This window comes from Eretmochelys imbricata, chromosome 1 (assembly GCF_965152235.1).
Source record: "Eretmochelys imbricata isolate rEreImb1 chromosome 1, rEreImb1.hap1, whole genome shotgun sequence".
NCBI lineage: Eukaryota > Metazoa > Chordata > Testudines > Cheloniidae > Eretmochelys > Eretmochelys imbricata.
Window position 1 is genome coordinate 210,665,949 of NC_135572.1, and position 17,077 is coordinate 210,683,025.

The following is a 17,077-nucleotide window of genomic DNA, read 5'->3' on the forward strand; positions in this document are numbered from 1 at the left end:
CTTACAGTAATGGACTCAAAGATTGTGCAGGTGGCACTGAATGGGCTGGAGAACATCCTGAGACTCGGAGAGCAGGAAGCCAAGCGCAGTGGCACTGGCATTAATCCCTACTGCGCTCTTATTGAAGAAGCATACGGTAAGAGCATAATCTCTGTAGAGGATAGGTGTTAGATGGCAGTAATCAGGAGCCCTTTGGTTATTCAGCAGCCTGGGAGCTGTGCTTTTGAGTACTTCATTATCATCACTTGTCGTAACCCCCTGAAAAAGAACTTTTCCTAGGTAAGTGTCCATCCATCATTGTGCTCCAACTCCTGGTTTAGCTCTGCCCACAAACAGCTTGGAGGAAGTTGTGACATAGCCATGGTACAGCCTATACTAATGAGTAGCTTGTCACTCCTGCCTTCTTACCTTGGGTGCCCATTACACCTCTTTGCTGCTGTAGCTTCCAGTCTGGACTGATCATAAACAGCATCCAGCATGTAAGTCACTCCCAGCTGTGTCTGTGTGTGAGCTGCAGCCAGCCAGCCCCACCTTGGCTCTTACCAGTCTTGGGTATAGTACAGGGTGATCCCAACTCACTCCCAATCTTAGATTTCCCCCCAGAAATATATGTCCTGTACTGTCCAGCCCACTCCTAGACAATACAAATACATTAAATCCGTTACTTCTTGAAGATAATAATATGCCAGTTTATTATTCCAAATAGTTCATCAGACACTTCAATTTAAACACGCTGGATTAGATAAAACAGTAAAATAAGTTTAACTACAAAGAGAGAGATTTGAAGTGAATACAAGTAATGAGGCATATGTCAGAAATGGTTACAAGAAAAATAAGGGTAAAACAAAACTATTACCTAACTTAACAAACGGTTAAATTCAAAGCAAGGTTTTTCTCACCACGAGCTCTCTCAGCAGTCTTACAGGCCAAACTTCATAGATCAGGACCCCTTCTTGAAAGAGAGAAGGGGGTCCCTTGGATCATTGATTCCTTCTGGTTATAGTGTCAGTCCCCCTCTTGGAAAACATTTTCAGCTGAGATTCAGAAGACTGTGTGTCTGTGTAAGGATATTCCCTGCAAGTTTTCCCCTCTGTTTGAACTCCCTTCCTGCTTGATGACTCTTGATGATTTACTGCTTAAATGCAAATTAAGCAGAACACACCTTCTTTTGTTTGCCAACCTTAGTTTGGAATATGTGTTAATAACATTGTACAGGGAAATCTTATAACTTCATATACACTGTTGCCACACGTTTTATCAGGACAATATTGACCAGCAAATTATGAGTTTTCAGATGATACCTTACGAGACCTATATTATACAAAGATTATTACACGAGTGTGTAGGGTGTGGACACAGATACATTCTGTCACAGTGGTATATGCACATTAACTTTTTACTCTGTTTGTGCCAATTATGGGTACATCTATACAGCACACTAAGTTAGATCTCAGACATAGATTTGAAGCCAAGCCCCTTTCCGTCCACCCAGAAATTAGTTTGGCTTGAGTCAATAACCCCTCTTGACTCAGTCCAGTGGACACTGCTGGGGAGGAGAATCATAGAATCATAGAATCATAGAATATCAGGGTCGGAAGGGACCCCTGAAGGTCATCTAGTCCAACCCCCTGCTCGAAGCAGGACCAATTCCCAGTTAAATCATCCCAGCCAGGGCTTTGTCAAGCCTGACCTTAAAAACTTCCAAGGAAGGAGATTCCACCACCTCCCTAGGCAACGCATTCCAGTGTTTCACCACCCTCTTAGTGAAAAAGTTTTTCCTAATATCCAATCTAAACCTCCCCCACTGCAACCTGAGACCATTACTCCTCGTTCTGTCATCTGCTACCATTGAGAACAGTCTAGAGCCATCCTCTTTGGAACCCCCTTTCAGGTAGTTGAAAGCAGCTATCAAATCCCCCCTCATTCTTCTCTTCTGCAGGCTAAACAATCCCAGCTCCCTTAGCCTCTCCTCATAAGTCATGTGTTCTAGACCCCTAATCATTTTTGTTGCCCTTCGCTGGACTCTCTCCAATTTATCCACATCCTTCTTCTAGTGTGGGGCCCAAAACAGGACACAGTACTCCAGATGAGGCCTCACCAATGTCGAACAGAGGGGGACGATCACGTCCCTCGATCTGCTCGCTATGCCCCTACTTATACATCCCAAAATGCCATTGGCCTTCTTGGCAACAAGGGCACACTGCTGACTCATATCCAGCTTCTCGTCGACTGTCACCCCTAGCTCCTTTTCCGCAGAGCTGCTGCCTAGCCATTCGGTCCCTAGTCTGTAGCGGTGCATTGGATTCTTCCGTCCTAAGTGCAGGACCCTGCACTTATCCTTATTGAACCTCATCAGATTTGTTTTGGCCCAATCCTCCAATTTGTCTAGGTCCTTCTGTATCCTATCCCTGCCCTCCAGCGTATCTCGCACTCCTCCCAGTTTAGTATCGTCCGCAAATTTGCTGAGAGTGCAATCCACACCATCCTCCAGATCATTTATGAAGATATTGAACAAAACCGGCCCCAGGACCGACCCCTGGGGCACTCCACTTGACACCGGCTGCCAACTAGACATGGAGCCATTGATCACTACCCGTTGAGCCCGACAATCTAGCCAGCTTTCTACCCACCCTATAGTGCATTCATCCAGCCCATACTTCCTTAACTTGCTGACAAGAATACTGTGGGAGACCGTGTCAAAAGCTTTGCTAAAGTCAAGAAGCAATACATCCACTGCTTTCCCTTCATCCACAGAACCAGTAATCTCATCATAAAAGGCGATTAGATTAGTCAGGCATGACCTTCCCTTGGTGAATCCATGCTGGCTGTTCCTGATCACTTTCCTCTCATGCAAGTACTTCAAGATTGAGAGGGGGAGGTCAGAGCCTGAATCCCACTGTGATGTGGTTCAGAGCCGAAGCATTTTGCAGTGTGGACGCAGCTCAGGTCTGGGTCACCAGACTTGTATCTGGAGAGTTTGCCAACACTATCCCTGAATCACCTGGGGCTGTGCTTCCGAGCCCTTCAATTCAGAAGCAACTTCCTGGTTTAAAAACAGCTGCTCTATGTTTAACCCTTCATTTCCAAGTGGACTGCTCACCTGGAAACAACAAATACAGTCAGAACTCGTGTATTTACTGTGGCCAGCAGCAAGATGAAGTCCTGCATCAAGTGAGTGGCTAGCTGGCCAGAGGAACGCAGACGGATTCTAGTTTAACTCTGACGTGAGGCAAGCAAGGCATTTGACTTCCGTAAGAGCATGAAAAATAACCATGTATAAAAAATAATATACGAGCGACTGGCAGCACTGGAGATCGACTGGACGGCAGATCAATGCAGAGGGTGGATCAAGAGGCTGAGACAGACTACCAGAAAGTCAAGAATGCTAATGACAATTCTGGGACTTCTTGTCTTCCTGTCTCTTTTACAAGGAATTTGGCCATGTACTGGGAACTGCTCTGAGCCCCAGTGGTGCATGACACTGCTGAGTGACAATGGCGACCTTATAACCCCCATGTTACAGGCACCACCTGAGGAGAACAAGTTGCCAGATAAAGAGCAAGAAGTCACACTGGAGCTGAGACCGGTAACCGAAGAAGCCATGGTGCTGGAGCAGCTACAGCATATTGTGTGTCCGTACTCAGAGGACCTTTTCGGGGACAGCCCTATGGAGCAGTACCCTGCAGAACTGGTATCAGAACAAGTGCCAGAGCCTGGTAAGTTTCTGCTGCCATGTTTGTTTTTATTAGTATATGATAGGGAAGGATTTCCAGCTTATGAGTCTATTAAATTATTAATACAACCCAGGATTTCTGTGCATTTCAATCAGAATGGGACCCATGCCATTCCACTTAGGGTCCACCCCCCACCTTCTCCACTGCCACATTGGAGTCAAAATGGACACAGCAAAAGGAGGAAAAATTACACAACCAGTTATGAAATTTTTACTAGTTACTCGTTGATTGGTGTATGTATATGGGTTGGTGCTCCACAATTCACAGCCTCACAAACCCCTCCCATGTAATACAGCACGTCTTATAAATCGGCCGTGCACAAACTATTCCCAAATGCCTGTGAATTGATTCCCAGAAAACTGGGCTGTTATGAGTCCAGCCAAAACTGTGGTGTGTGTTTGGTCCATTGCAGGCTTTAACGCATGAGTCTAAACTACAGCAGAGCCGTGTCAGATTTAGGATTCCCAATGAATGGCAGTGAGTTGGGTGTTTGCATGGATACAGGGTGCTAACAAGGAGGCTGTACCGCATCTTCATGCAAATTCAGTGTCTTGTTGATTTTTATCACTAATTTTCACCATTTCTGGCTGGTGATGAAAGTAGACTTCTCACGGAATAGGAACTCCAGACAGTCTGTTGCATTCCAGGACAGGGCATACTTATTAGGTCCCACTTTATAAGTTATGAGCCCCCTCTCCTGCCCCTCCATTCTGCAATGTGGTATTCATAGAATCATAGAATCTCAGAGTTGGAAGGGACCTCAGGAGGTCATCTAGTCCAACCCCCTGCTCAAAGCAGGACCAGTCCCCAATGTTTGCCCCAGATTCCTAAATGGCCCCCTCAAGGATTGAACTACAACCCTGGATTTAGCAGGCCAGTGCTCAAACCACTGAGCTATCCCTCCCCCCCAAGTCACTAGATGCTGAAATAGTTCCTTAGTACAGATGGCTATCGTGACCTCCAGAGCTTGCCCTGCCTGACAGGATTGAACAATCATTGCTTATAACTAGAGCACTCATAAGTTGTCTCTCGCCCCACACTCCAACTTTCCCTCATAGACTCCACCGTCCTCCCGCAAAAAAGGGGGATAGAGAAGTAATTAGAATTGAGATTTGTATGTGTGTCTTAACATGATGTCTTCTGGTTTTCATTGCTGTTCCAAAGGATTTCTGAAGTGGACAGCATTTTGTGTAAATAGAGTAGAATACAGCCCATTGTTTTAAAAGTATGCATCTTTTGACCATGAATGAAAGTAGCAGTTGTTCCTTTAATAAACTGTGAAATGTATTTTTTTTTACCATGCTCAGAAAATAATGTTCTGTCTTTCTCCTTTCAGTGCCACAGAGATAACACATGGCACCAGTAGCCTGGTTCTGCAGACCATCCATAGCAGGGGAAGAGAAAAAGAGCCCAAGATGAGCGGATTGGAGACCTGCTCAATAAAAATGAATTAGCAGATTCAGGTCCAGGAGACCCAGCTCGACTACCAAAAAGATAAAGATGCTTGCAGGGTGGAAAGACAGAGAGAGAGGCTGCACAGTGCAAGGAAAGCACAGCAGACAGATTCATGAAGCATGATGGCCTGTTGAGGAAGGAAGATAGCGCGCAGCAGAATTAGCTGTTCAAGTACTTACTGCAGCTGATGGCTACCAGACTGCAGGCTCCAGTACCAACCAGTGTCTTCTGCTCCAGACCCACAGCCTGAGTCCCCTTACCACTATCGATCCCTCCAGAGCACCCATCCTTTAGACAATTCAGGGGGTGCCTGGAGCATGTCACAGGCAAGCCACTGGCACATGGAACAGACATATGCACCCTGTGCACTCATCCTCTCCTGTCCAGGTGCAGCTTGTACATCCAAAATGTGCCAGAAAGGCCAACATGGACCTTTTGAGTGGGTTTTTTGGGGTCAAAGTTAGGTTATACTATTGTGCTGAACACCGTAATGGCAGCTGGTCTGCATTACTGATTGTTGCAACATTTAAATAAACTGTGTGAAATAAAATGTTGGATTGTGTAGAGCACAGCAAGCCACAATAACACAGACTGTACTAGTGACATTGGCGCCCAGATTATTTTGAAGGCAGCACCAATAGGATGTAAATCTGCCAAATGCACATTCTACCACCATCCTACGGCAACTGACTGTGCATTTGAACCTTTTTTTGCCAGATCCTCTGAAATTAGGGCGGGTTTTACACGGTACGGCAACAAAGGGTAAGCACGGTTCCCTAGAATAATCATGGGGACAGTAATTTTATTTATAACAATAAGAAAAGGAGTACTTGTGGCACCTTAGAGACTAACCAATTTATTTGAGCATAAGCTTTCGTGAGCTACAGCTCACTTCATCGGATGCATGCAGTGGAAATGCTCAGAGAAATTGGTTAGTCTCTAAGGTGCCACAAGTCCTCCTCTTCTTTTTGCGAATACAGACTAACACGGCTGCTACTCTGAAACCTGTCATTTATAACAATGTATTTGGTGGGAGTAATGCCCTATTTTCTCAATTAAGGTAAAGTCCCGATCTCTGGAACACCCTGGCATCATGCACCCTGCTAGTGCATCCCATGTTAATGTCCATGAATCTGCCCCTGTGGTCAACCTGCATAATGGTGGAGTAGTGTTCCTTGCAGTGGGCAAACTATAGGCACATAGAATATCATGGTTGGAAGGGACCTCAGGAGGTCATCTAGTCCAACCCCCTGCTCAAAGCAGGACCAATCCCCAGTTTTTGCCCCAGATTCCTAAATGGCCCCCTCAAGGATTGAGCTCACAACCCTGGGTTTAGCAGGCCAGTGCTCAAACCACTGAGCTATCCCTCCCCGACCTCATCAGGGCCCCAGCAGTTTGAAAACCCCATTCTCTGAAAACCAGCAATTATTTCAGGAATGTTTCTTATACCCACCACCCTTGGGTAAGTCACACTCCTGATGGACTCTCAACAATCCCCAGAGTTGATTTGCCAACTGCAAACTGGTTAGCCATGGACCTGGAGCAGTCTGGGGTAGCCAGCTTCCAGATGGCTATAGTGACCTGCTTCTGGTGTAGCATGGCTGTCCGTATATGGGTGTCCTCGTGCTGGAGGGCAGGGACAAGCTGATCACAAACCTCTAGGAATGTCCATTTCTTCATGCGAAAGTTCTGGACCCACTGCTGGTCATCCCCGTCCATATGACAATGTGACCCCACCAGTCTGTGCTGGTGGCTCTGCTCCAGAAGTGCCAGTCTACGCAGAGGGAATCTGCACGTAAGGCAACAGCAGACATGAGCAGCATCATCTGGTTTGAAACTGGCATGTCAGTATCCTCCTCCGAGAGGTGCCTCCCACAGTTCAAAAACTGCCACTGAAATGTCCATCAGCATCTTGCAGACGCTTTGCCTGTGTCCCAAAATAGGACTGAGAGCATGAGATAGAGAAGTTCTTCCACCTGGGTGGGATCCATGATGGCTCCTGGCTGCAAGAAGAGTGCAGACACAAAATGGCTTGTCTGGATGCGTTCCTCAGCTAAAACTACCCAAAACATTCCCAGCCATCTCCCGCAGGATGGGCAGACAAGTTCTTTCACAACCCCTTATAGAGAAAACCACAGAACAGCGTAGGCTGATGAGGGCACAGGAACTTGGGGATATGGTAGTATATGCCTACAGAACCTGAAGTTTTGAGTCAGGTCATGTAGTGCAGTATGGATGCTCCAGCACAGTTGTGAGGCCCCAATGTGAACGCTCAAGCACGGGCTTGGAAACACGAGCCCACAAGTCTGGGTCCCACAGATCTGGGCTTCATGCCCTTTGTAGACATACCCTATGAGTTTTCTTGGTGGCACTCAACAGCAATATTTTTCCTTCATAAGCAGATGCAGTTCAGGATCTCTGCTCCCTTTATTTAATCCTACAGTTACAGGGCCTCTTTCATTTGTTCTAATCTCCTCCTTCTCCCACTTCTGGTCTGGGGAATCCAGGCAGGGAACAACTCCCTGTCTTGCTTGTAGCATAGCTTATGATCTGCTGCTCTTGTTGGGGGTTCCTGGCGGGTGCTGATACCACTCGATCCTGGGGCTGTAATAACAGCTCCGTAGATTCAGTGTGGCTTAGTCTCTGCCACCCTTCAGCTGTCTTCCTTATTGGGGCATCCTGGTACCTTCTAGCTCAGGTCCAGCCATCTCTTGTCTACAGCTGATTCCTCACCCCCTGGGCCAAGGTGAGAGATATTCTGGGTTCTGACTATCTCCTACAGTTGTGGGAGGGCAGGGATGGGGGAGGGCTTGTAAATTATCTGGCCTTTAATACCAGCTCTTTGCTTCTGGGTCCTTCCATACACCCTCCTTTTCCACAAAAACAATGAGGAGTCCGGTCCGTACACCCTCATTTTCCATGTGCCCTCATTCAGGCAGTGCCAGATATTCTAGTTTTCTTCCTATTCCCTCAGGCTCACAGGGACAGTGGGGTACTACCATGTGCCTGCTAACCTCACTGTCAGATTTAAGGGGTTTACGTACTTCAATGAGGTCCTTAATTCCAAGCCTTTTTCATCAGTTGCATGAAGTCAAGGTCCCTCTTCCATCCAGCCTTCTGCTCTGACTTGGTGCATTCTACAGTGTCTGCCTTGAATCTCCTTCCCCTTTAGAGTCCTTTGTACTCCCTAACAGGACGTCTAAAACATCCTCCACAACATTGAAATGCCAGCACTCCAAAGAGGCAAAGGCGTTGTCCTCAGGATGGAGAACTCACCCCACTCCTCTGAGTCTGATACTAGTGAGGAGTAGACTTTGATCCTAATGACCTGAGGGGGCTGATGGACAGGGTGCAAAGCACCGTAGATAGCTTGGAGGATGCATGAAACGCTACTGTGCTTCCTGGAAAAGGGCCCTCTCTTTCTGTCTGGAACACAGTCACTTCCTGTATGTGATTTTTTTTTTATTATTTTTTTTTTAGCTTATTCTCTTTTCTGAGGCTCTTTGAAAATAATATGGGCACACTCACAATAGCTGTCAGTGAGGGAAAAAGGATCCATATTTTCCAGTATTTAGCCAATATTTAGTATTCCTGGAAGCCTTCCAGGTGACATAAATGAGTAGTTTTGGTGCCTCAAGTTCCAGACAGTATGTTGGGAGAAATGTTCCCTGACCTTTTACTCTACTGGGCAATCCATTTCCTTACCAGCCAGGGCTTAGTACTATTTCCATCCGACAAGTTTGGAGTTGCCTCCATTGGGTTTCTGGACTGTCAAAATTGGGTTCAGAGAATTTGGACCATTCTAATTGAACCAGATTGATCACAGATGGTTCAGTATATTCACATTAATTGTGTTAATCCAACGTTAAGGGCATCTGCAGGTTTGTTTTGTCTCCACATTAGTACTGTTCTAATTGGTTTCCAGTGCAGTGCCTGTCTTTTAGTTCCTGGCAAGTCTCTGAGAAGCTGACTACCGTCTGTGTATTGCTGGCATTTTAGTTCATGCTGTTTCCCTGCCTCTTAGCATTAAATGCTGAATCCCATAGGTGAGCAATTTGAAGCTGAAGGAGTTTATGCCCATCAGGACAGTCTGGATGAAGCCCAAGAGAAACAGTTGAACACATCACAGTACAGTCCCACTAATCCCTGCCATATTTGTGAGACTGAACAGCAGGATTCCATAGCCAACTATATTAAATGTTATGAAGAGGTCCAGCCATATGAATTCGCATATCTGGCCCTTATCCTCTTCAATCTGCCATCACCAGTATCTTTTTCTGCCTGAGGCCTAACTGGTAATGGTCCAGGATACTAATAGCATGTAAGTGAAGTTGGAGGCAATCTTTGCTGAGCTTCTCAGCTTGCTTATTAGTAGTGCTTAAGTACTATGGTGATGGACTCTATAAAATGCTAAGATAAATGATACAGGGATATTAAATACTGAATGATAGCTGAAGAGCTCAGTTGTGTTGAGCAATAATTTTTTAAACAATAGCTGGATTGTGGTCTGCTTAGGGAAAGGCTGTATTAAGAGAGGGAAGGTATCATCTTCTAGAATTGTAGAAATATAGGGCTGAAAGGGAACTTGACAAATCATCAAGTCCAGCCCCCTGCACTGAGACAGGACCAAGTAAACCTAACCATCCCTGACAGATTATTATCTAACCTGTACTTAAAAACCTCCAGTGATGGGGATTCCACAGCCTGTTCCAGAGCTTAACTACCCTTATAGTTGGAAAGTATTTCCTAATATCTAACCTAAATCTCCCTTACTGCAGATTAACGCCATTGCTGCTTCTCCTACCTTCAGTGGACATAGAGAATAGCTGATTCCCATCCTCTCTTTAACAGGCCTCAACGTATCTGAAGACTGTTATCAGGTCCCCACTCAGTCTTCTTTTATCAACTAAGCGTGCCCAGGTTTCTTAGCCTTTCTCCAGAGGCCAAGTTTTCTAACCCTTTTATCATTTTGTTGCTCTCCAATTTATCCACATTTCTCTTAAAGTTTGGTACCCAAAACTGGACACAGTTGGAGTCTCCTCTCCTACTCAATGTATGAGAGTCATTTTGTTTCAGTGTATCTTTTGTATGAATGTAAACCAATGAGGGCTCCGCAGATGTATCCGCTCATCAGGCAGAGATGGCCACACAGGTGTGCCACATTCTGCTTTCTTCGCTCACGCTTCTCTTTGGCTTTTTCTGTTCTGCTATTCTTGATGGCTTTGACTGCAGACCAACAGCTGTACCCACCATCCTGATCTGGCAGCAGCTTCTCATGTGTTTGGATTAACTTGGGCACCTTTTAGATGAACTTTGAGAGTGTCCTTATATTGTTTTTACATTGGCCTTCCAGTATACGAGAAGCTGGATATGAGTCAACAGTGTGCCCTTGTTGCCAAAAAGCTAACAGCATTTTGGGCTGTATAAGTAGGAGCATTGCCAGCAGATCAAGGGACGTGATCATTTCCCTCTATTGGGCATTGGTGAGGCCTCATTTGTAGTACTGTGTCCAGTTTTGGGGCCCACACTACAAAGAGGATGTGGCAAAATTGCAAAGAGTCCAGCGGAGGGCACCAAAAATTATTGGGGGCTGGAGCACGTGATCTATGAGGCGAGGCTGAGGGAACTGGGATTATTTAGTCTGCAGAACAGAAGAATGAGGGGGGATTTGATAACTGCGTTCATCCACCTGAAAGGGGGTTCCAAAGAGCATGGATGTAGACTGTTCTCAGTGGTGGCAGATGAGAGAACAAGGAGTAATGGTCTCAAGTTGCAGTGGGGGAGGTTTAGGTTGGATATTAGGAAACACTATTTCACCAGGAGGGTGGTGAAGCACTGGAATGCGTTACCTAGGGAGATGGTGGAATCTCCTTCCTTTGAGGTTTTTAAGATCAGGCTTGACAAAGCCCTGTCTGGGATGATTTAGTTGGGGATTGGTCCTGCTTTGCGCAGGGGGTTGGACTAGATGACCTCCTGAGATCTTTTCTAACCCTGATATTCTATGATTCTGTAAGTGCTCCCTTTTTCAGCTGTCCATAAAACATGGCTTTGGGGATCATATATCATCCATACGTACAAGGTGACCAGCCTAGTGAAGCTACTCCTCTATGATTAGTTACTCAACACTAATCATGCAGTAGTGGTCCAGGACTTTGATGTTTGGTATCCTGTTCTGCCCGCTTGATGTTACAGATAAGATGCAGACAGCGCTTCTGAAAATGCTGTAGTGGCTTCCAGACTACCAGGCCTGATTTTGTCATGCCTCTGTGTGCAATGCACATTTTTAATACTGCCCTGGGGAAGAAAAGGAGTACTTGTGGCACCTTAGAGACTAACCAATTTATCTGAGCATAAGCTTTCGTGAGCTACAGCTCACTTCATTGGATGCATTCAGTGGAAAATACAGTGAGGAGATTTATATACACACAAAAGATGAAAAAATGGATATTTATCATGCACACTGTAAGGAGAGTGATCACTTAAGATGAGCTATTACAGCAGGAGAGTGGGGCGGGGCGGGGGGAGAAAACCCTTTGTAGTGATAATCAAGGTGGGCCATTGCCAGCAGTTAACAAGAACGTCTGAGGAACAGTGGGGAAGGAGGGGGGGAATAAACAAGGGGAAATAGTTTTACTTCGTGTAATGACTCAGCCACTCCCAGTCTCTATTCAAGCCTTAAGTTAATTGTATCCAATTTGCAAATTAATTCCAATTCAGCAGTCTCTCTTTGGAGTCTGTTTTTGAAGTCTTTTTGTTGAGGAATTGCCACTTTTACATCAGAAATCGAGTGACCAGTGAGAGACTGCTGAATTGGAATTAGTGGAAAAGCAGCATCACTTGCCCCATAACCTCAGCTGTGCAGAACACAATGCCATCCACAGCCTCAGAAACAACTCTGACATCATAATCAAAAAGGCTGAGAAAGGAGGTGCTGTTGTCATCATGAATAGGTCGGAATATGAACAAGAGGCTGCCCAGCAGCTCTCCAGCACCACTTTCTACAAGCCATTACCCTCTCATCCCACTGAGGATTACCAAAAGAAACTACAGCATTTGCTCAAGAAACTTCCTGAAAAAGCACAAGAACAAATCCACACAGACACACCCCTGGAACCCCGACCTGGGGTATTCTATCTGCTACCCAAGATCCATAAACCTGGAAATCCTGGGCGCCCCATCATCTCAGGCATTGGCACCCTGACAGTAGGATTGTCTGGCTATGTAGACTCCCTCCTCAGGCCCTACACTACCAGCACTCCCAGCTATCTTCAAGACACCACTGACTTCCTGAGGAAACTACAGTCCATCGGTGATCTTCCTGAAAACACCATCCTGGCCACTGTGGATGTAGAAGCCCTCTGCAACAACATTCCACACAAAGATGGACTACAAGCCATCAGGAACAGTATTCCCGATAATGTCACGGCAAACCTGGTGGCTGAACTTTGTGACTTTGTCCTCACCCATAACTATTTCACATTTGGGGACAATGTATGCCTTCAAATCAGCGGCACTGCTATGGGTACCCACATGGCCCCACAGTGTGCCAAAATTTTTATGGCTGACTTAGAACAACGCTTCCTCAGCTCTCGTCCCCTAATGCCCCTGCTCTACTTGCACTATATTGATGACATCTTCATCATCTGGACCCATGGAAAAGAAGCCCTTGAGGTATTCCACCATGATTTCAACAATTTCCATCCCACCATCAACCTCAGCCTGGACCACTCCACACAAGAGATCCACTTCCTGGACACTATGGTGCTAATAAGCGATGGTCACATAAACACCACCCTATACCGGAAACCTACTGACCGCTATTCCTACCTACATTCCTCCAGCTTTCACCCAGACCACACCACAAGATCCATTGTCTACAGCCAAGCTCTACGATACAACCGCATTTGCTCCAACCCCTCAGACAGAGACAAACACCTACAGGATCTCTATCCAGCATTCTTACAACTACAATACCCACCTGCTGAAGTGAAGAAACAGATTGACAGAGCCAGAAGAGTACCCAGAAGTCACCTACTACAGGACAGGCCCAACAAAGAAAATAACAGAACGCCACTAGCCGTCACCTTCAGCCCCCAACTAAAACCTCTCCAACGCATCATCAAGGATCTACAACCTATCCTGAAGGACGACGCATCGCTCTCACAGATTTTGGGAGACAGGCCAGTCCTTGCCTACAGACAGCCCCCCAACCTGAAGCAAATACTCACCAGGCACCACACACCAGAACCACTAACCCAGGAACCTATCCTTGCAACAAAGCCCGTTGCCAACAACGGCCACACTATCAGAGGCCTAATAACATCAGCCACACTATCAGAGGCTCATTCACCTGCACATCTACCAATGTGATATATGCCATCATGTGCCAGCAGTGCCCCTCTGCCATGTACATTGGTCAAACTGGACAGTCTCTACGTAAAAGAATAAATGGACACAAATCAGATGTCAAGAATTATAACATTCATAAACCAGTCGGAGAACACTTCAGTCTCTCTGGTCACTTGATTTCTGACCTAAAAGTGGCAATTCTTCAACAAAAAGACTTCAAAATGAATCATAGAATCTTAGAATATCAGGGTTGGAAGGGACCTCAGGAGGTCATCTAGTCCAACCCCCTACTCAAAAGCAGGACCCATACCCAATTAAATCTTCCCAGCCAGGGCTTTATCAAGCCTGACCTTAAAAACTTCTAAGGAAGGAGATTCCACCACCTCCCTAGGCAACGCATTCCAGTGTTTCACCACCCTCCTAGTGAAAAAGTTTTTCCTAATATCCAACCTAAACCTCCCCCACTGCAACTTGAGACCATTACTCCTTGTCCTGTCCTTTTCCACCACTGAGAATAGTCTAGAACCATCCTCTCTGGAACTACCTCTCAGGTAGTTGAAAGCAGCTATCAAATCCCCCCTCATTCTTCTCTTCTGCAGACTAAACAATCCCAGTTCCCTCAGCCTCTCCTCATAAGTCATGTGTTCCAGACCCCTAATCATTTTTGTTGCCCTTCGCTGGACTCTCTCCAATTTATCCACATCCTTCTTGTAGTGTGGGGCCCAAAACTGGACACAGTACTCCAGATGAGGCCTCACCAATGTCGAATAGAGGGGGACGATCACGTCCCTCGATCTGCTCGCTATGCCCCTACTTATACATCCCAAAATGCCATTGGCCTTCTTGGCAACAAGGGCACACTGCTGGGTCATATCCAGCTTCTTGTCCACTGTCACCCCTAGCTCCTTTTCTGCAGAACTGCTGCCTAGCCATTCGGTCCCTAGTCTGTAGCTGTGCATTGGGTTCTTCCGTCCTAAGTGCAGGACCCTGCACTTGTCCTTATTGAACCTCATCAGATTTCTTTTGGCCCAAAAGAGGGGGGATTTGATAGCTGCTTTCAACTACCTGAGAGGTGGTTCCAAAGAGGATGGTTCTAGACTATTCTCAGTGGTAGAAGAGGACAGGACAAGGAGTTATGGTCTCAAGTTGCAGTGGAGGAGGTTTAGGTTGGATATTAGGAAAAACTTTTTCACTAGGAGGGTGGTGAAACACTGGAATGTGTTACCTAGGAGGGGGTAGAATCTCCTTCCTTAGAAGTTTTTAAGGTCAGGCTTGACAAAGCCCTGGCTGGGATGATATAATTGGGGATTGGTCCTGCTTTGAGCAGGGGGTTGGACTAGATGACCTCCTGAGGTCCCTTCCAACCCTGATATTCTATGATTCAAAAACAGACTCCAACGAGAGACTGCTGAATTGGAATTAATTTGCAAATTGGATACAATTAACTTAGGCTTGAATAGAGACTGGGAGTGGTTGAGTCATTACACAAAGTAAAACTATTTCCCCTTGTTTCCCCCCCCACACACACACTGTTCCTCAGACGTTCTTGTTAACTGCTGGAAATGGCCCACCTTGATTATCACTACAGAGGGTTCCCCTCCCACCCCCCCACTCTCCTGCTGGTAATAGCTCATCTTAAGTGATCACTCTCCTTACTGTGTGCATGATAAACACCCATTTTTTTCATGTTCTGTGTGTATATAAATCTCCTCACTGTATTTTCCACTGAATGCATCCGATGAAGTGAGCTGTAGCTCACGAAAGCTTATGCTCAAATAAATTGGTTAGTCTCTAAGGTGCCAAAAGTACTCCTTTTCTTTTTGCCCTGGGGAACAGTTCCTCTGCTTAGCTGCTTTCCCAACTTGCCCAGTTCCTGGGGAAGAGCAGCTAATCAGACCTACTGCACAAAACAGCCAGAGTTTTCCTCTGGAACCAATACCATTCTCACAGGAGAGGAGGAGGGAGCAGAAAGAGCCCAGCAGTTCTGCTCCCTTCTCCCCACTCTCCTCCTGTGAATGATGGGACAGCTCCTCTGTTCCTCTACTGGCCTTGGAAGTGGGAGAAAGGGATCACCACTGCAGTCCTTCCATGCCTGGGAGAGGGAAATGAAGTACCCAGGAGCTGCAGGAGGAGCAGAGGTGGGGCTGTTTGGGGCAGAACTGATGAGTGCGGGAATGGAGGGAGCAGAATTGATGTGGGGATAGCATTGATTTGGGGGTGGGTTAACATAATTAATTGCTGAGCTGGAGGACAGGCAGATGAGAAGGTGACAGACCCACACACACACTTTTTTTCAGACCACTTTAAACACTGTTTGCAGTAGTTCAGCTGCATTATACATGCAGAGTAATGGGTCCAGCACACAGAAGCACTGTGTGAACACTACTACAGCAAGCATACCCCCGACATAGTCTAATCATGAAAATGTTTCCAGGCTTTGCTATTCAGACCCTCAGAGCTTCAGTTCTTGATTTGGTTGTGCAATGGGAGACAAAGAACTTGTGTAACGGAACCTGGTCTTTTTGGTTGTCATGGGAGAGAGAAGAACTTCTGCGATAGACCTCTTTCTGGAGGTGCGGAAGCTTGTTATCTGTAGCGGGTGGGATGGGGAGAACATATCTGTCTGCCGTGGACTGACCTTTGCTTTTTGTTTGCTTCTTTCCCATATAGGCCTGGATAAGATTGAATTCTTGCAGAGCCATGAGAACCAGGATATCTATCAGAAGGCCTTTGATCTGATTGAGCACTACTTTGGGTCAGAGGACGAGGACAGCAGTATTGCCCCACAAGTGGATCTCAGCCAGCAACAGTACATCTTCCAGCAGTGTGAGGCTCCCATGGAGGGTTTCCAGCTCTGAGGTGCCCCATCCTATCTGTTCCTCCACCCAGACAGTCCTCATGTAAAGCCTTGAGTCACCGTTGGAGTGATTTCAATGTTTTCCATAACCCCTTACTGTCCCCATCTACCTGAGTTCCCTTCCCATATTCTTCCCTGGGTGCCTCCTTGAATGCCTTTGTGAGGTGTGTTCAGTCCTGGCACAAAATGTATCAGATTGATTACTTTGCTTAATGTGCCAGCCTGGGCCATTGGCATATGGAACACTTCACAGATATTGGAGTAAACTCTCTGTCCCCTGCAACTACAGCCTCCAGTGGACATGCTTTCTAGTTACTAGGTACATTGAACACAACTGAACCTGTCCCATTATAAAACAGCTCCCAAATTGGTCTCTACAGGCCACTTTGGAGATCTGGATTCCATCATTCTTTCCTTTCAACCCAAAAAGGACTTGTGAGTAGGTCAGTCTTATCACCTCCCTAAAAGCAAGTTTTGTAACTGGCTTCTAAAATGGAGAAACTACCACACTGCCCAGTCCCTAATACAATGTGGCCTCTGTTAAAGTTGAACCCTTCCTCACTTCATGCTCCTGACTCTGGTCCTCACTAGCTTAGTGACAGATGATATGTCTCTACCCACTCATTCACCCTTTACATTATTCTATGCAGCTTAACTTGAACTGGTTTCTGTTCTGTAAATT

General features: G+C 46.2%; 1 protein-coding gene across 1 annotated transcript; it reads left to right on the forward strand.

Moving 5' to 3' along the window:
* The first annotated feature begins 4 nt into the window (after positions 1 to 4).
* Positions 5 to 16,784, forward strand: LOC144268421 (importin subunit alpha-5-like). The gene is made up of 2 exons (XM_077823321.1): positions 5 to 136; positions 16,209 to 16,784. The coding sequence occupies exons 1-2, from the start codon at positions 10 to 12 to the stop codon at positions 16,394 to 16,396; spliced, it is 315 nt and encodes a 104-aa protein (XP_077679447.1). The 5' UTR covers positions 5 to 9; the 3' UTR covers positions 16,397 to 16,784.
* Positions 16,785 to 17,077: the final 293 nt, after the last annotated feature.